The 19,331-nt window shown below is 38.6% G+C and overlaps 2 protein-coding genes across 3 annotated transcripts; both read right to left on the bottom strand.

Annotated features, from left to right (window-relative positions):
- Window positions 1-907: 907 nt before the first annotated feature.
- On the bottom strand, window positions 908-8,483 carry arfrp1 (ADP-ribosylation factor related protein 1). The gene is made up of 7 exons (XM_067503869.1): window positions 8,123-8,483; window positions 7,146-7,233; window positions 6,959-7,041; window positions 4,837-4,918; window positions 4,549-4,619; window positions 3,278-3,378; window positions 908-2,356 (listed from the first exon to the last, which is right to left on the bottom strand). The coding sequence occupies exons 1-7, from the start codon at window positions 8,213-8,215 to the stop codon at window positions 2,269-2,271; spliced, it is 606 nt and encodes a 201-aa protein (XP_067359970.1). The 5' UTR covers window positions 8,216-8,483; the 3' UTR covers window positions 908-2,268.
- A 5,716-nt stretch (window positions 8,484-14,199) lies between these two features.
- Window positions 14,200-17,785, bottom strand: LOC137127194 (acidic mammalian chitinase-like). Of its 2 annotated transcripts, XM_067503847.1 has the most exons (12): window positions 17,728-17,785; window positions 17,566-17,614; window positions 17,450-17,476; window positions 17,163-17,367; window positions 16,897-16,953; window positions 16,588-16,753; window positions 16,375-16,499; window positions 16,163-16,286; window positions 15,888-16,070; window positions 15,093-15,209; window positions 14,866-14,998; window positions 14,200-14,514 (listed from the first exon to the last, which is right to left on the bottom strand). In XM_067503847.1, exons 2-12 carry the CDS (start codon window positions 17,588-17,590, stop codon window positions 14,267-14,269), a joined length of 1,410 nt encoding a protein of 469 aa, XP_067359948.1. In that variant the 5' UTR covers window positions 17,591-17,614; window positions 17,728-17,785; the 3' UTR covers window positions 14,200-14,266. The 2 variants fall into 2 exon arrangements, with proteins under 2 accessions (XP_067359948.1, XP_067359949.1); XM_067503848.1 differs by lacking the exon at window positions 17,728-17,785 and having other exon boundaries at window positions 17,566-17,638.
- Window positions 17,786-19,331: the final 1,546 nt, after the last annotated feature.

The following is a 19,331-nucleotide window of genomic DNA, read 5'->3' on the forward strand; positions in this document are numbered from 1 at the left end:
GGGTTATATCTCTTAACAAACCAAGACCAAAAGCTTAGGAAATGAATAGGAGGTTCTGAACTGTCTATGACATGCAGAGAAAATAGTCAGTGTGAAGTTGAAGCATATTACAGCGAGAGGCTGTTGTCTAACTCCATTCATCCATTATATTAAACACAGGAGGGGGGCACATATATACTGGACAGGTCTCCAGTCCATCTCAGGGCCAACACACAGACAGAAAACACTGACACTCACATCCAAACCTACGGCCGGGGATTTGAACGAGGGACCTGGTAGCTGTGAGGCAGTGTGTTTGGCTTTTGGCTGAATGATAGTGTGTTGAAGAGACATGTGCACAGACAGAAGAAAGGATGTACATGTTGTAATCTAATACCGTCTCCTACTGTCCTTTGGTCTGCAGGCAGTTTCCTGTGACACCACTTACATAGCGTTTCCAGAAAGGGAAGCTACTTATAAATTATATGTGTAATTGTGCCATCTCAAGGCCAAACTGCTTTTAGCAACAAGAATACTTTTCATAAGGATTATACAGGTTGGTTCAGGGCCAAACTGAGATGGCACTTACACAAAAGCAGCTAGAGAAAAACAATCTGTTAAACTAGTGGACGCATGCACTCTAATGTCCTGAGACACCACGGGGACATGAGTACAGACAAGGACTAACCTTGTGCCTGTACGCTTTTTACTTCCAGATCAGTTCCATTTTTGCTTAATGTTTCACTAAGATCTTCTGCCACTCTTCTGTCGTCCATGTCACATTTTGTAATACCTGTGCATTCGTTTTTTTCCTGTCAAAAACATAATTAATAACCCTAAGCTTTGTACTGGGGTGCAGCACACAAATATAACAAAGGCTCGACACCACTGGATTTATATGTTCGTTAAAATAAGACAGAGCTACACATTTCAAACATCCCAGATGACTCTTTAAAGACAAACATTTATTATGAGCCACCATACATGTGCAAGAGGATATCGGGATTTCTTTAAGCACTTCAACCATCCCTGGTTAAACTGCTGGTATATAGTGATTCAGCAGCTTGCTAAGGTTTCTGCATTTTGAAACATCTGCAGTGACTGTGCAAATTACCGGAGTCACTGCATCTCCAACGTCTCCAAAGTGAATTCAGCCTTTCCACTGCAAACTCTTTTTTTTAAGACAGTATGAAAAGACCAGGGTGCTGTTTTAGTGGCTGCATCACTGTTAGGGCCCACAGGTTATATCCTGTGCTGTCTGCAGAACAAGGAAAGAAAAGACAGCTACTGGTTTCCTTTTCCTCGAGACATGTGCTTCTCAAATGACTTGCTCACATTATTAAGATTTAAACATTATTTAATCAAAATGTGAAGCACTGAATGTTTCTTATGTAGTGAAGAGTTCACAGTGCAAACTTAAAGTCGAAAGGACATTATGATTTCTTAGCAAAAACTAATTTTGAATGATAACTTTGGTTGTTAAACCAACAGTGTTGTGTCAGTCTGCAGCTCGGGTTGGCTTAACTGTCTATGCCGAAAAACCCACTGTTGTCCAAAAACGATTTAAAAACACTTCAGCCAGACACACCAGTCCACCAGGTGACATGTTTCCTTGATTCAATTCCATTTGTTTTTGGACAACAAAGGGCTACAGAACAGATGAAGAAGCTAATGCAGGCTGCTGACACTAAACTTTGCTTGCTAGAAAATAACCAAAGTTATACTATATTATTAATCTTTTACTAAGAAATGAATATATACACATCATTATTGACAGTTCTGACTTGTGTACAAATTACTGTTAAAAAAACCCCGTCATTATCTGCAGTTACACTCTTTATGGAGAATCCACATCTTCGTCTGTAATGTCATATAAAGTCATGGGAACCAAACACTGTTCAGTTTATCTAATGAGGAGAACAAACAGAGAACCATTCTACTAGACCTTTTCTATTTTATGATGCATGATAAGTCAAAGTGAGGTTTCAGTGCACTTGTGCACTGGATGTCAGTCAGTGAGGCTCTGTGCCCACACATGCAGCCCGAGCCAGCACCAGAATCTGGGGCTGCTGCTGACACAAAGCAGAAGAAATCATAACACTGCTTTAACAAGTGTTCAAAGCAGATCTGTTGTTACGCTTGGTGAATAAAATACGTACTGTCACACGGTCTATTCTGTCCTCCTAAAAGTCACAGCAAATACAACAAGAGAGGGGAGTTCATTAGCTCCTTGTGGAATGTCCTCGAGGGGAATGTCCAAAATAAGAGGGAATGACCAGTTCTGGGAATTTATGTGATGTCCTTCTGTCTGGGGGGTCTGTGAATGTTCCTGACCACACACTTCACCATCCACTCAATGCCTTCGTTCACCCCATCCCTGCACGTGAAGAACAAGAACATGCTTTCAGCTGGGATTCAAAAGTCTTTAGGACAGATACAGATTATGTCTATAATGATCAACATGGATATTTACAGCAGCTACTGACAGTGAGAGTGTCATTTATACAGTGCCCTGTAAAAGTATTCATAGCCTTTTAATCATTTTCACAACCACAAATAAAAATGTACTTTATTGGAATTTTATGGGATAGACCAACACAAAGTGGCACATAATTGTGAGCTGAATGGAAAATGATAAATGGTTTTGAATTTTACCATGGGCCTCTTGGCTCCTTCTCTGATTAATACTCTCCTTGTCCGGCCTGTCAGTTCAGGTGGACGGCCATGTCTCGGTAGGTTTGCAGATGTGCCACACGCTTTCATTTTTTGGATTGTTCTGCGCTCCTTGAAATGTTCAGAGCTTGGGATCTTTTTTTTTTATAACCTACCCTGCATTAAACTACTCCACAACTTTATCCCTGACCTGTCTGCTGTGTTCCTTGGACTTCGTGGTGCCATTTGCTCACTAATGTTCTCAAACAAACCTTTGAGGACGTATTTATTCTGAGATTAAATTACACACAGGTGGACTCTATTTACTAATTAGGTGACTTTTTTAGTTAGTGGTATCAGAGCAGAGGGGGCTGAAGGCACTTTTCAGAAATTTATCGGTAAACATTTTTGAAAACTTTTTCTCATTATCCTTTCACTTCACAATTACGTACCAATTTGTGTTGGTCTATCACATAAAATCCCAATAAAAGACATTTACATTTGTGGTTTCAATGTAAATTTTTTTTGTGAATACTTTTGCACGGCAGTGTGTAACCAGATTCTCAACTGTCATTTTACAAAAGCACATGTGCTTAAGAAAAGGCTGCAGACAGCTGTGAAGGGTAATGTAAAGTAGCAGTCTTACCCTGTGAGAGCAGTACAGGGCTGGACCAAGCAGTCTCTCTTGCCAATCTTTGGGGCACAGTCACTGAAGGCGGTTTTAATGTCCGGAACTGACAAACAGTTCTGAGAATAGAGACACAGAACATGCCTGAAGCCAAAACCGACACAAGACCATGCTAATCAGTATCTCTGAGATATGTAGAACTGAAATCCATTAGCCAGGATGCCTAAAGTTCAACAGTTTCAGGCTCTGGAATCTGAATGTTTGTCTTTGTCATCTAAACAGAACATTTTTGTGTTTTGGTTTGCTGGTTGGAGGAAATAGGCCACTTGTGTCTTGTAACTTGGGTTTTTAAATACTGGCACAGGTTGTTGATTTTAAAATTGTTGAGAAAATAATCACTAGATTTATCACTAATGAAAAAAATCACAAACAGACAAACAGCAGCTCCCCCTTCGGTGTGTGTGTGTGTGTGTGTGTGCTTGTGAGTTCGAATGGGTGAATGAGAAGTGTAAAGCTTTGAGTACCAATAGGTAGAAAAGGTCAGACCATTTACCATGATTATGTTCCATGTTTAGCTTTTTTATTTGATTTTATTCATTTTTTTAAAGTACTGGTCTTGTCTACGTGCTGTGCCAAAATAAACCAGCAGTCAGCAGTAAGTTAATGTTGGACCGTTGGTCCGTCAGCCTAGTTTTTGCATTATACCCCACACAGTTTGCTATTCAGCACGTTCGATGAATTGACATCAGTCTCGTCTGTAAGAGACTAGTGGTTGTTCAGGTTTGCAAATCACGGCATGAGAAGAAACCATAGTATTAACAATGCCAGTACAACGTGTACATTTGTAACTTGTTAAAATATCAGCTATATCCTTGATAAGAAGTAGTTATAAACCAGAAAAGTGGTGTAAAAATGGTAAAGCTGCTTTGTTTGAAGTTTGCGTTTCTGCCATGTTCCTCTAATGCGAACACAGTACAAGCAGCGATACAAGCTCGACTTGTTGGCCCAGAAAAAAAGGCAACGTGAGCACACACAGCAGTTGGTCTTTGTCATTGCCTACTTCTTTAACAAAGCTCTAACCTACGTCCGAAACCTTAAATTTACACTGATAAAACAAACATCGAAGAAGCTTGAACGACAAAACATTTTGCATTTTCACGAAAGATGTTATTGTTGACTTGCATGTGGGGACATAGGGTCAAAACCAACTAATCTAAGTGTATTTTTAAACTCATCATTATGAACCTAACATGCTCATAGTACTGTAAATTAAAGAGATCACAAATTACCGGTACGTCCTGCTTGTTGGCCAGCACAAGGAGAGGGACGCCTTCTAATGCTTCACTACTGATCATATTCTCTGGAAAAAATTGGTTAAATTATTGACTTAACAATCATCAACTATTTCTCACTTTGTTACATTACTACTATTTTGTCACAAAATACAACTGAGCATTAATAATAAAAATCAATTATTTTACTGAGTAAATCAGTGACAGTTTGGTCGAGTTATATGAAACAGAGGTACACACACACACACACACACACACACACACCTAATAAACAGTGTTACTCACCAAAAGCCTCCTTTGATTCAGACAGGCGCTTTTCATCAGTTGAATCTATAACATAGATGACTCCGTGGGACTCAGCATAGTACTATTTATAAAACAAAAGGCACAAAAACACAACATCAGAGCAGGTAAAAAATGATATCATGATATGAATAACAACCAGAAAAACACCTGAGATTTCAAGATTAAATTCCCAATGCTCTGAAAAAAAAATTAAAAGGGTAAACAAATATTTCAAGCTTAAAGCAAAAGTATTATGAGCAATGTTGGTAACACTTTGTAAATTGTCATTGGAAGTGATTCAGTCTGTGTTCCAGAGTCCATACATAGCCTAGTTACCATCTCCACTTTAAAATAAAAATATACATACACAAATAAGCAAAAATAAGGATGTTGAATATCTCATTCCAATGACGCATGTAAAGGTCATATTCTCTGGAAATGTTCTACAGACTGCAACCGGACAAAGGACAGCGACTAAGAGTGAAGAGTGTTTTTTTTCTTTATTTGTATATTACATTTAAATTAGGGGGAAATTATTCAGCCTTTATTGTGACATTGCTGTAGTAGATATCAGTGTTTTATTACAATAGGGACACACAGCCTAATCCACAGGCCCATATAAAGGCCTCATTCTTGAAGCTTAGTTTTTTGTTTGTTTTTTGTTTCTTAATGCATGATCATTATGGAGGTTGTAGTTTGTGCAGCTATGCTGTAGTTGGAAGTAAATGGTCTGCACTTATATACCACTTTTCTACCAATTGGCACTCAAAGCGCTTTCCACTGGTTCTCCTTTTACCCATTCACACACACTCACACACTGATGGGGGGAGCTGCTATGCAGCTGGCCAACGCTCACCGGGAGCAACTAAGTTGGGGTTCAAGGACACTTTGACATGTGACCGGAGGGAGGAACCGGGATCAAACCAACAACTGCGGGACTGGTGGATGACCACACTACCTCCTGCGCAACAGTCGCAGTGTGTTGTGTTATTAATTAATTTTTTTAAAAGTATAACTTTAGTCATTTTCTAAATTAATGGTATTGTTCACAAATGTCTGCATTCCAAAATGTGTGGAAGGAATAGAACAGCAATGGTAAGAATAGCAATAAGAGAATCTATGCTGTAGGCTGACAAGTGACCAAATTTAAAAAGAGAAGGTGGCAGCCGAAGCACATTGTAACCGTTAACTTTACTTTTTGCTGTTTTTGTTTTTTTTAAAAAAAAACAAAAACACTTAACTTAGTGCTTGACATCTCTTAAAGCACTACTTCTCTTTGTGACTTTCTTCTTTCAGACGGCCACTTGGTATTTCTGTTATTTTAGTAACTACATTAACTTGCACAGAGGAGGTAAAATCATTGTAGAGCTGTGAGCAGCCTTTTTGATCATAAAATGTCCACAATCTGAGATTTCAAGTCCTACCCATCCTTACTAAATTCACCAAAACTTCATGAAGCATTTTTAACATGGATTCATGCTACAGTCAAAACCTTCATCTCGCTTTGTCATAATAATGTTACACCATCTTTCTGAAGAATCATCATCCCCTTCATAAACTTTTACAGACTTGAGCTGCAGCTGCCAGTCAAATGTGTACTGTATCAATGTAAATTATCTGTGTTCTGAACAAAGTGTAGAAAAATATTAAAGAAGTAGCTTCACATTTTGTTTATCGTTCAGTGCTAATTGATGCTATTTCTGGAGCAAAGAACAGAAGCTCTATATAAATGATATCTGTAACAACAACAAAATCACAAAGTACTTTTAAATGGTAAATGGTCTGCACTTATATAGCGCTTTTCTACCAATTTAAAATGTTTAAGATGTATTTTATTTCCCTGTTGAAAATGGCTTAGATTTTACATTAGTAAGTTTGGCTGTCGGGCAAGTAGAACATCTCAGCTATTTGCCTGAAGGACAAGTCGTCTAAAAAGCTTAATGTCAAACCCTGCACAAGGCAACATAATTAATAAAAGAGAAAGAAAGTGAGAAAGACATGTGTCTTGGACACTTTTCCAGACATGCAGATTTATCCGGCCTGTCATAAAGCACATGTTATCAGTTTGAGGGTGCTGGAAAGTTCCCCTTTAAGATATTGTTAGTATTTCATTTGAACTTACCTTGTCCCATAATGACTGGAGCTCCTCCTGACCCCCCAGATCCCAGAACATTAGACGAGCCTTGCCCACATCTATGGTACCAACTGCAAAAGAATCAAGAATTACACATATCAGCATTTGGAGTAACATGCTCTGACATGCTCGTCATCAGAAGCATCCCTGAACAAATAGTGGAACAATCACTTACTGTTCAAGCCAACTGTAGTTGTGATCTTTGATAAGTTCATTCCCTTGTAGTTCTTACTGAACTTTGTTTTGGTCTGTTCCAGAAAGGTCTGTCGACAATAGTAAGATTAGTGATCAGAAATATCGTAGCCCACCTTGGAGATGACACACTCCAGAAGAAAAAGGGTCACCTAAACTACGCAAATTAGATTAGTTCTTAGCTTTTCATTAATAATTGTGAGAATGAAACAATAGAGCTTTTCATATAAAAACACCTTCATATTTTAATCCAAAAAACAAACAAATAAAAAACAAATCACAGCTAAAAAAGGGAAAGACCACAGTAAGAACATGGTCAAAAGTACACAAAGCCTCTAAATAAGCTGGGAAAGAAATCAGAAAAACACAAAAGACAAATGTGGACTTCTTATAGATGCATTAAACATCCCTCTCTCTACTTCTAGCTGAAACGCTGCTCTACATAACATCATCATGAAATGAATTATTATTATTATTATTATTATTATTATTATTATTATTATCTGGAAGAAACATTTAGTCTAGTTCATATCATCTGAAGATTCCTGAAGTAGCAAACTGAGATGATAATAACCATTGTTGTCTGAGCATCCAAACAATTACAATCCACAAATCAGATCTAAAAATCTCCTCCAGATCATCTGATACCATTCATATGCAGTGGGTATAGAAAACAATCCCATGGACGTTTTCACCTTTATATTTACAACTCTGAATAATTATTGATGTAGTTTGGCTTATTTTGACAAACATATACAACAACGTCAAAATAAATCAACCACGATTCAATGTTGAAAATGCAAAAAAAAAAAAAAAAAAAAAAAAAAAAGTGCCAACTTCCAAGGGGAACGAGAATTTTACATGTGCCACTCTAATACTGTAGGATTCACATTAGAAATCGTTAACGTCGTTTGTTTTTAGCTACAAAAGCAGCAGCTGCTATTGTGGCAAACACGTTACCGTTTTCCCGGCGTTGTCCAGTCCCAGAATCAACACACAGTATTCGTCCTTCTGGAACATGTACTTATACAATCCAGATAATAAAGTATACATTTTGGATTCGAAACTGTAAACAACACAAGTAGCTAGCTACTTCCTTTTCCCTGTGTTGATAAATTTATTAACCTACAAATGAGACCGAACACGGCGACACACGCCACTGCTGCGTCATTATCCTACAAGCAAACCAACCGTCTATAAAAACGACTTTCTTAAAAAAAAAGAAAGAAAAGAAAGTCAACAAAATAAGTACAAGTCCGAGTTTACAGCTAAACACTGCAGCGACGATACGTGTAACTTAACCAGGAAGTACAATCCTCCTTTTCCTCCCACAGGTAATTGTCGATTGGCAGACCAGCTAAAAGGCGCATTACCGCCACTGTCTGGTTTGGAGTAGAAGTACAACCTCCTCCTTCTCCATGTTCTACTTCTACTTCTTTTTCTTCTGAACTTTTCAGAAGAAGTTACAAAGTAACTAACTTTTCACTTGTACCGCGCGGCACATTACATTCAGCAAAGAAAAAAAAAATTAGACCTTATTTCTCGTAATTACGAGATAAGGCACGTGGGGATCTCATGAATATGAGAACGTTTCAGAACCTGCCTCAGATTAATCAGGTTTTTAGGACGTCTTCAGTATCACAGTAGTTTTTTAATACTTCCAAAGCTCTACAGTAAAACTGTCGAGAGATAATTCGGCGGTTTTAGTTTGTCAAAATGTCAACAAATAGGCTGTAAAATGAGCCTCGCTTTCGCCCCATCGCTCTAGACTATAAAGCGAAATATAATTTGCAGCCGACTGTGTGACTCTTCGTATCCTTGGCAACACGATACTTCCTGTTTCCGGTAGAAGTCGGTCACACGAGTGAAGTCTTTAACGTTTGATGTTACGATATAACCGAACATCTCTTCTCCTCAGCACATTGTAAATAAACATACACGAACTTTTTCAACTACAACTAAAATGTGTTTTATTTAATATAATTAGTTGTTATTGACAGAAACTATAAACATAAAAATTTTTCCCAGCATGCATTGCTAGAGATGAGAAAGAGATGAGAGAGAGAAAACACTTCCATTTATTTGTAATTTGAAGAAGAAACTCATGATGAAAATGTCCTGTTTATGTATTTATTTATTTATTTTGTAGCTTCAACAGTCTACTAACAAGACTCCACACGTCTTTTAACTCACTAGTAGCTATTTTTTGCAACTGTATGTTTATTTAGCACAATTTTCTTATATCTTCAAGTTACCTGTGTGTGTAATATTAAGACAAGTGAAGAGACACACCTTTCTTGCCTAGTAAGCTAGACTGCATAGCATTTCCAAACCAAGATATTTCCAAATTTGAATCTTGATAGATTTTGCATTTGGTGACATTTGTTTGATAAAACCAGCTGTTTGGTGCAGGAGTAACATTACTAGATAAATGTTTATATCTTCTTGTAGCATAATCTTTGTTAATGCTTTAGCTATCTTTTTCTCAGTTTTAATATCAATTTTGCCCAGCTGCTTACCATCGGATTTTTATCTCTCGGGTATCCATAAAGTGTTTGGTTTGTTTCGCAGGATTTCCTGTTTGACAGGGCTTATTAGGCCCAGTAAGATCCCAGCAATAGACACACTTATGGGTTACTTCACCCAGCTCTGCTTAAAAGCTGACACTTGTCAGGCACAAGGCACAGGTCCCCATGATAATGGGAAAACTGTGTGCTCTAACCCGCTATAACTGGGAGAGTGGCTCCAGCAGAAGAATGCAGTCCTAGGGGGAACCTCAAGCTCCCAGGCCTCTGGTAGAGGATCGACCCTGAAGGGGGCAAGTGTGGATTTTTTAATATATATAGTGTTGTTTCCGACATTTATTAGCCAAGTCACTACTGATTTCCCTTTGACCTTGGAAGTGATAAAAAAAAATGTTTGAGTCCCCTGTCAATTATAACTTTGCATGCCGCACATCTCCATCCTGTTATAACATTTCCATTTCCATGTCTTCGTTGGGACTTGGGGCAATGATTATGATGAGAGTTGTTGCAATGACTCCAACAATGCCACTAAAGTTGATAGTTTGAAGTTCAGCTTGTCGTAGATGTAACTGACTAATGCAGGGGTGGAAATGAATGAATCTTCACAGTTTCTGTGATGCAGTAAGAGTCATCGATGTGATTTTAATGGCAAAGTTATGACTATAGTGGTTTCTCCCGCTTTCATAGGCAAGTTCACCTTTCACTAGATCTGTCAAAAAAGGGAATTCTGTCTAAAGAGTTTGAGCTCCATGTTGTTAAATGTTAGAAACAACACTTTTCCAACAGACTTTGTGCACTTCTTACTCTCTGAACAACATCTCCTGGCTACTTCTAGCCAGTTACCTCACATCCAGCTCTCCCACGTTTTGGTGGAAATAAGAGTGATTTCTGAAGTTAAAAATGTTGATAAATGGCTCTTATTCCTACTCCTAGATGTAAGAAACTAAACTGTGACTACCTGTATACCTGTCAGTATTATTAACTTGACCAGCATTGGGCTGCAGCACATAATACATTAAACTATTAATTATTTCAGTTTGTTGAGACTTAACTGACATTGAAACATAAAAACATACTGGCTGAAAAAAGCACTGGCAAACACGGCAGAAAAAGAACACATTGTTTCTCTGCAGCCATTCTTCATTTCTGTCAGCAGATGGAGGAATCTTACAAGGAAATAACAACAAAGAATTAACTATCTGAGATCCATTGTTCTTTCTGAGTGAGAGTAAAGTCTTCAGTTATCAAAATCTATCTTTCTGGATTACTAAAAAACAAACAAACATTGCTTTGCACACAGTACTAGAGTGTAATTATACATCATCTCCATGTTCTACACATTTATGCCATAGCAGTAGCAAAATGCGTGATATTTCAATATATATTGCACAATGTACTAGAAGAATCAAAATAACACATGGAAGCCCTCAATTATATTTACAATTACTGCATTCACCTCAGCTTTTTGTACTCTATTCCAAGTATTGTCCTACTGTGTGATAACTCAATCTTTCACATATACAAACTGTGCATACAGAGTAACATCACTACACTGTGAGAGCTCATGTTACAGTACCTTCACCCAGCATACAAAAAGGTTAACCCCTAATTTATGGTGGCTAGATCATATGATAAGTTATCCATACCCCTTTCCAGGAAAGTTAGGAAACTGGGGAAATGTAAAAAAAAAATTAAAAAAAAGGGAATACAATGATTAGCAAATTACTTGAAACCTATATGGGCTGTAAAAGTAAAAGGACAGTTTGTGTGAAAATGGAGCTCATAACCTGAGAAGTTAATTTGCCAAAGATTAAACTACCTTAAAATGGACTGAGGTGAAGTAAAAGACTGTCCTGGGATGTGATGAATCAAAATCTGCAAATTCTTTATGGAAATTATAGACAACTATGTCCAACAGGGGCCATCTGTCATGATTCACATCTTAGTTTCGTTTTGTTTATTCAGATCATCCATTAAAACACAAAGTTTTAAAGGATGTTTTTAATGACATTTTTTGTTGTTGTTGTTTTTGTCCTTTCGGCCCATCCCTTGAGTTCAGGGTCTTCACAGCAGATCATTGTCCGCGTGTTGATTTGGCAGTTTTGATTTGGCCAATTTCCATCGAGCTTGGCACTGCACAGCTGGGGAGGGGAGCGGGCTGGTAGGGGTTCAGTGTCTTGCCCAGAGACACTTCGACATATAGCCAGGACCAGGGATTGAAACTACCTTACCAACTGAGCTACAGCCGCCACTAATAAAACACAAATGTGGCAGTAAATCACAATAAACAATAAGTCCAGACTGTCACCCACTGAAAACATTTGAACTGTATTATGAAGTGGAAAAAGGCCACGGTAAAATAAACCTGAACACCTGAACTCCTAAACAGCTGAAATCCGATATGAGGCCAGAATGGGGAAATTTCAGCTTTTATGTCCCAGTCTGTCCCCAGCTTCAAATGGAAGTTGGAAATGGAATGGAAATTTTTGCCTGTGTTTGTTAGTAGACAGTAGAAATGCAGACAGGAACCATAAGGGTACAAGGGGGGTTTGTCACGTTCCACTCACTAAATCTGTCACAAAAATGCCTCATGTGGTTATTGACTCATTGACCCTTGTCACTCCAGTCATTAATTTACAACGTTGTCAATGAGTGTGCAAGGTTCCCTAGCCTCTTTATTGTGGACTAAATGAAAGTATGTGCACTATCCTCAACCATTATTGATGGCCTTTATCAGCGGCCTTTATCCAAAATGGCTTACAAGTAAGGTACAAAGCCAACAAAAAAATCCAAGTCAAGTAGAAAACATGATGTCACATCGGTATGAGAACAATTGTTTCAATTTCATGAGATGCAAGTATAAGAGAGGACAATTAGGACTGAATTACAATTTATTTTATAGTTCATTTTATAGTTTGTACCTCATTCTGCCTTGTGGGCCCAATGAGCTGAATGGATTTTGTTGGGATCTTTTATCGTGTGGTGCAGGGACGACCAGATGCTGTTCGTTGGCAAAGCGCAGTGGGTGGGAGGGATTGTAGAGCTGGACGAGGTTGTTTATGTAGGAAAGTGCTGTTGACAAGACCAGTCTGTAGGTTAATGAAAGAGCTTTGACCCTGTTTGGATCTTCAGAAGGGGTTTGGTTGTTCTGCTGGTAGCTCTGTCAGCAGAGCATTGCGGGAATTGAGAGGGAATGTGACCACTGCCTGCAGGAAAGGTTGGGTTGCATATTCAGAAAGCTTGGGTCTAAGCTACTATGTACTGAAATGTATGGCACAGGTTGTATAAAACCCATTTTTTAAAGTCAAATGTTGTCAATTTCAAATCCTAATCTCTTTAACCCTGATTTTTGAGATTTAAAAAAAGGTAAGCAGTTGTTCATGGACAGCATAACTGAAATCGTATTACCAATAATTATCAGTCCAATGTTTTTATGTTTTGCAGTTTTTTAATTTTTAACGGTTAGCTTTTCTTGTACAACCATAAGGATTTTGCTCTCATGTAGAGCAGCTGAGAGCACTGTTTTGTCAAACATTTTTTTTTTTAATTCAAGTTTGTGATTTCACGTATTTAATTAGAACCAATGCAGCCAGTGGCTCCAAGATGGCAAAGCGGGTCGACCACCCTGAGCCTGGTTCCGCTGCAGGTTTCTTCCACTAAAGGGAGGTTTTCTTCTCTACTGCTGCCTAGGGCTTGCTCAAGGGAGAAATTCTTGGGTTTGAATTTAATTGATTTAAAGGAGCCATGTTCTTAAAGCTATGTAAAACTATTGACTTTTAATAAAAGTTTTGTTTAGTTGCAGCTGTGACTTTATTTATTTATTTGAAGAAGAAACTAAGAGAAACTAATGCAATGTCAATTTTGTTTTTTACTTTTGGATAAGCATTTATTGGCAACTTTTTTGCCAGGTAATTACTGCAAATTCTACGGGCAATTTGTTACAGTAAAGGGCACTGCCACTTAAATGTACACTTATTTTTGGTTGTCTAACCCATAACTTTAAATCACTTACATATAGAGTAAATTTAGGACAAAGAATGTAACCGTGTTTAACACTAAATGAATAGTAAACCAGTTTGTACACATGTAATGCAGTCTGACTTGGAGCAGTCAAAGGTGTAAGCTGCTAGTCTCATTCACTGAGCTTAGTTCATTTGATGCAGTAGGAAGGTAGGTTTTTTTTTTTTCAACAATATGTACTGTATACAAAAAAATATTTATGAAATATAGCTTGCCTGCGAGTGTGTTTGTTTATGATACTAACAACAGAATTGATCTCGATCATTAAATTTTGTGGAAACATGTAGATTTGTGGGGGAAAAAAAACAACAAAAACTAACGGATTCAAATTAAGAAGTAGATGGAAATGATGAGCCAGCACTCAACAATTTATAAAAGTCTTCAATAATTTTGCAATCTCCAAATCCTACATATTTCATAAGAAAATATATTGTATCAATACTCTGATAGACTTATTGAGGTAAATGATAATATACACAGTGAATACAGGAGGTGAATACAGCCTGTTTAATAGCTGACTTTTGCATCAGTTGTTGTACACATTGTCTCATCTCATGGCTCACGGCCAGACGCAGCACTTGCAATTGTCATTAAAGACAGAGCCAGTTCCACATTGCCTGACATGTGTGATTCCAGCAGCACACATATAGAAGCTGGCCTTGTCGTCTGGGTGGGGGTATAGACCGTCAGCTTTGCCATTGCAGAACCCAGATCCTGGGGCATGGGTGGTGGTAGTGGTAGTGGTGGTTGTGGATGTGGTGCTAGCACCGGGTTTAGGAGTGGTGGTAGAGGGCAGTGGAGGCAGCTCTGGAGGAGAACAAGGGAACAAATGTTATAAAGTTGTTCTAAAGGAGTCAAATGAAAATGTAAAAGTCTTTCACCATGAATAATGAAAATCCAGCACATTACAATAGTCATCACTCTGTCATCATCCTTTTTAAGGCAGTAAAGGACTAAGTAAAATACCATTATGAATGTTTTGTATTTATTTTTTATTTTCTTATTTCTTTATGAGATAGGAGAATATGACTTGTAGCAACACCTGACTGAAAATGTACACAATCACATCAAAGACCTGTTGTCCACACTAGTATCTGATCAGAACTTAAATCATACCTTAACATAAAAAGGGTCCTAAAAGAGAAAAAAGAAACCCACCAATATTGAGGAGTTTACGGAGATGTGACAGCAGAGGATGTTTGCCCTGTCCACAGAATCGTCCAGCAAAGTCATCCAAATCAAGGGCCCAAACAAAGGCACCACCAAATTTCTGCTCCTGCAGGTAGCGAACCTATTGGGCAGAAAATACGTAGAACTAAGTGTAAATGTCTTACTGTACATATACTGTGAATGTGTTAAAAATGTAATATTTGTCTACCACCTACCTTAATCTCATAGCTCTCCTTGGTATCAAAGCCCACCCACTCGTTGTTCTTGGTGGCATAGGGGACTTTCTGGTCCTCAATCCACTGAATGGTGGTGTCCTTCACAAAGCCACAAATCTGGATCATAGACAATATGATGAGACTTTAAAGCCGATTAAAGTAAAGTAGTAGTAGTTGTCCTTTATTTCTCCCCTGAGTCAACTATATTCAACATGAAACTGAAATCTCTTTTACAAAATTATTTACACCCTTTGGTGTGGCCATTAGGTTGACCTTGCATACTTTAACTTTATATGAGATGTATGTAGAACTTGGCTGGACCAGAACCAAACTGAATGAATTGGACATGGTTTAGAAAGGCCCACACTGACTTTAAAAACAGCAAGGATCTCTCTAAGCTAGATCTTGATAGTATAAAGTGACCAAACTATAAATACAAATCTGTGATTGTTCTTGGGAGAATTTGGGAAAAAATCTCGGACTGTCGATCAGTTGCCCAGCCAAAGACTAGATTTAAACCCCAGGGATCATCTATAGAAAGACATGTAAATAACAGATGTTCATAGATGCTTCCCAGCCAGTGTAATGGAGCTTGAAAGGATCCACCAGGAAGATTTGAGCCAGTGGAACTTTTCTTTTTATAAATGTGCAGTGGGTCATCACTTTGACTATATGGGTTTAAAAGTAGATTATTGGAAAGAAATGTAATTTGATCCCTTCTAAACACTTTTTAAACCCACTGCATACTGTACACCATATCATACCGGACTTACCCCAGCCTCATTCAAACTTTACCTCGTAGTAGGACCAGAATCCAGCCTCACGTGTGTATGGACCAGCTGATGCAGGGCCGCTAGCTGGGGCTCCAACACTAGAGTTCGATGAGGTCAGACGAAAGGTACGACCATAAGAGGCAAAACCCATCCTGAGCTTCTCCACTGGGGTGCCGTTGTCTCTCCAATACCTCATGGCATAGTCCTAAAAACACAATAAAGGAAGAGGTTAAGTATAGTCAAAATCTAAAATGTACTCTCCAAGTTCCATTTAATCAGTTCCAATGGTCTACTTACTGTATTAAAATAGATCAAGTCACCATAGTCCTTGGAACCACGGAACAGGGGGCTGTTGTGTCCAGTGAACTGTTCCCAAGTTCCATGGAAGTCATAGGTCATCACATTGATGAAGTCCAGTTCCCTAGAGATGGAGAAAATATAAATTTTATTGCTTCAATTATTGCAAAACCAATTTCTTTTTCAAGATTTACCCAAGAAAGTAAACTTACTTGGCAATCTCTGCAATCTCATATCCACCATCGATTGTTCCCTTTCCAGCAGACACTGCAGCGGTCAGCATAAGCTGTGCGTTTCCAGTGGCCTTGGCCTCCTCTGCAAAGGCTGCAACAAGTTCCTGAAAAACACACCAAAGAGTCAAAACTTTCAAGATCATGAGATAAACCATTACGTAGCAGTGACCTGCGAAATAAATCTGCACCCACCCTGCAGAGCAGAGTGAACCTCTGTTTGTCCTCTGGGGGGCTTCCACGGGAACCAGGGTACTCCCAGTCTAGATCCAGACCATCAAACCCATGAGTCCTCAGAAATTTGATTGAAGACTGGATGAATCTCTGACGGTTGGCTGAAGAAGACACCATGATAGAGAACCTGCAGGGACATTGACCTATGTAATAATCTATGTGGGTATTGTAAATAAAGTAGGCTCGCAGCCTTTAGCCTTTAGCAGCCCACAGTTTTTGGAAAACAACATAAAAAGTGATAAATGGTTTATGGTTTAAAATGTTACTCACTGTGGTGAGCCAAAGTTCCAACCACCAACAGCCAGCAGAGTCTTCAAATGAGGATTCCTGCAAACGCCGGGGAGAGTAGAAAGTTACCACACGTTCTAAAACCTTGCAGTTGCTTGTAAGTAAGTCTTAGTGAAGTAAAGTATAAGTAGTGTATTTGCATTTTGCTCTACGTAACACCCTCAGTTTTGAGGCACTAAGCTTTTGCAGATTAGTTCAACTGCTTGACATCCACACAATAACAAGACAACTCAACTCTCACCACTTACTTGTTCTTCAGAGAATTGAAAGACTTGTAGAGGACGTCATCATTCCACTCATAGGTAACCAGCTCATTGTTATGGTTGATGATGGAGAAAGCATAGATAAGAGTGGTACAAATGAAGGGGTCCACATCTTGGGGTGTAAACTTGCCGTCACCAGGTCTGTACTGGGACCAGTTGGTGAAGTAGCACACCATCTGGGTTGCAGATCCTGTGTTGGAATAAAGAAGTTTTTTAAAGTATTGATTCTCTAGAGATCAGAGCAATTTGACATCGGATTAAATTATGCTTACCCAGGTGACATATCAGCAGACATAAGCCTGAGGAGATTAAAAAAGTAAGGGTTAGAGAAACAGAAGCACACATCAGTCTAAGACATAGAGAAGCAGTGTAAAATGAAAATAAAGACCTGCTAGAATGGTGAGCCTGGCCATCTTGACTTGACTTGTCACAGCTTGCTATAGGACAAAATGAACACCAGAGTCTGTGATGAAAGCAGTTTTTAAAAAAATACCTTTCTAAAGTCATTCACAGTTGTATGATGAGGAAGTACTTTCTCTTGTGAACTCACCTTGGGACTGGATGGAGAGACCAAGCAACAGCTGCGAAGTCTGCTCTTTTATACAGCTGACTGTGGCACAGAGAAAAGAGGAGGTATAGCAGCCTTTGATGAACATGGGCAATAAATGAGATAATTATTAGAGCCGCTTTTGATAAGATCATGCACAGTCTGAACCATATGTAGACAATAATTTACTCAGACCGAACGTAACACATTTAGGTCAGTGGACACATTGCTCATTATCATGTCATTAATCTGCAAAAATGACCTATGACTGTGGATCATAGTCATGATATTTTACTAGTTGTAGGAGCATCTTATTGTTACTGATGCCATTGGGTCACATTTTTACTGCTGTCAATGAACTGGATTTGATTTATACACAAGTATATTAAAAGCAAATGTACATAAATGAGATGTACTATGCAGCAACTAACAGCTACAGACTCATGTTACCACCTTTGATTTCATTATCTGTCCTTTGTTGAACACTGCCTATGACCGTTGGCCATCCAGATGCAGGTTTGTTGCTGTTGTTTTTTTGCTTAGCGATAATCAGTGACCTCTAGGATTAGATAAGTCTGGGAATGGTGTATCCTGGCAAAAACACTGTGTGACACAAATAATAAAATCACACGTAATGAAGTGGAGACAAAAAAAGTCAACACATGTACAATCGACTTTCATGATAATTCACTTAGTGTCACATGACATGCAAAGAGAGATGAGAGAGAAAGAGAGATGTGTATCCAGGAGCTCATATGGAACCTTAGGGTGACCTCTAAGGAACTAAGAACCTCACTAGCATCTCTTGTTAACGATGTAAAGAGAGAACCCAACAATTCCCCCTGGAGCAAGCACTAGGCAACAGTGGAGAGGAAAAACTCCCTTTAACGGAACAAACCTCCAGCAGAACCAGGCTCAGGGTGGACGGCCATCTGCCTCGACCGGTTGGGGTGAGTGGAAAGTGGAGAGAGAAAAGAAAAGAGCAACAAAAAGCAACAACAAAACATCGGGCAGGTTGGAAGGACCAGTAGCTGCAGACTGGAAACACAGTTTCTGGAAAATTCCTGGAATCTCACTTCCTGTCTAACTTTTGCGTTGCATGTTTTCAGTTGCGTGTTTGTGAACTATACCATGGAGATCACCTGTTCTGGTTTACTGCCTTCTTTTTCAGAGGGGCAACACTGTCGACCATTGAATGTAGTGAAGCTGCAGAATTGTCAACAAGATAATCAACTTGTGCAGGAGAAACATTAAGGTGGCTACTTTCCATTGTATTAACATATGATGAAGCAAATGATGAAAGAATAATTTCTTTAAATTTGTTTACAGCTTTTTCACTGAAGCTTAACTTAACTATAAGTACACTTAACTACACTCAAATATATTCCTAACTGCTGTATAATCCATTATTGTAAATTCAAATGTTATTAGAAAAGGGTCAGACAGAAGAGAGCTGTGAGAAAATATTGTTAAATAATCCATTTCAATCCCATACGTAAGGGATTCTCTTAATCTAGTTTGTATCTAAATGTATCTGTCCATCTGTCCATTTGTGAAGATTCTCAGTCATCCCAAAAGCTACGCTCAGTTGTAGGTAAAAACGTATC

Source organism: Channa argus, chromosome 5 (genome assembly GCF_033026475.1).
Source record: "Channa argus isolate prfri chromosome 5, Channa argus male v1.0, whole genome shotgun sequence".
In the NCBI taxonomy this organism is placed as follows: Eukaryota; Metazoa; Chordata; class Actinopteri; order Anabantiformes; family Channidae; genus Channa; species Channa argus.

What these genes read in the sequence shown, in the direction of transcription:
- arfrp1 (XM_067503869.1), bottom strand. Translation starts at nt 8,215, where the DNA reads ATGTATACTTTATTATCTGGATTGTATAAGTACATGTTCCAGAAGGAC. An exon ending in AACTACAGTTGGCTTGAACA is followed by an intron (nt 7,042 to 7,145) that starts GTAAGTGATTGT and finishes ATTCTTTTGCAG; the next exon opens with TTGGTACCATAGATGTGGGC. An exon ending in TGAATCAAAGGAGGCTTTTG is followed by an intron (nt 4,620 to 4,836) that starts GTGAGTAACACT and finishes AATTTTTTCCAG; the next exon opens with AGAATATGATCAGTAGTGAA.
- LOC137127194 (XM_067503847.1), bottom strand. Translation starts at nt 17,590, where the DNA reads ATGGCCAGGCTCACCATTCTAGCAG. An exon ending in TTCAATTCTCTGAAGAACAA is followed by an intron (nt 16,954 to 17,162) that starts GTAAGTGGTGAG and finishes CGGCGTTTGCAG; the next exon opens with GAATCCTCATTTGAAGACTC. An exon ending in CCGTAAACTCCTCAATATTG is followed by an intron (nt 14,515 to 14,865) that starts GTGGGTTTCTTT and finishes GTTCTCCTCCAG; the next exon opens with AGCTGCCTCCACTGCCCTCT.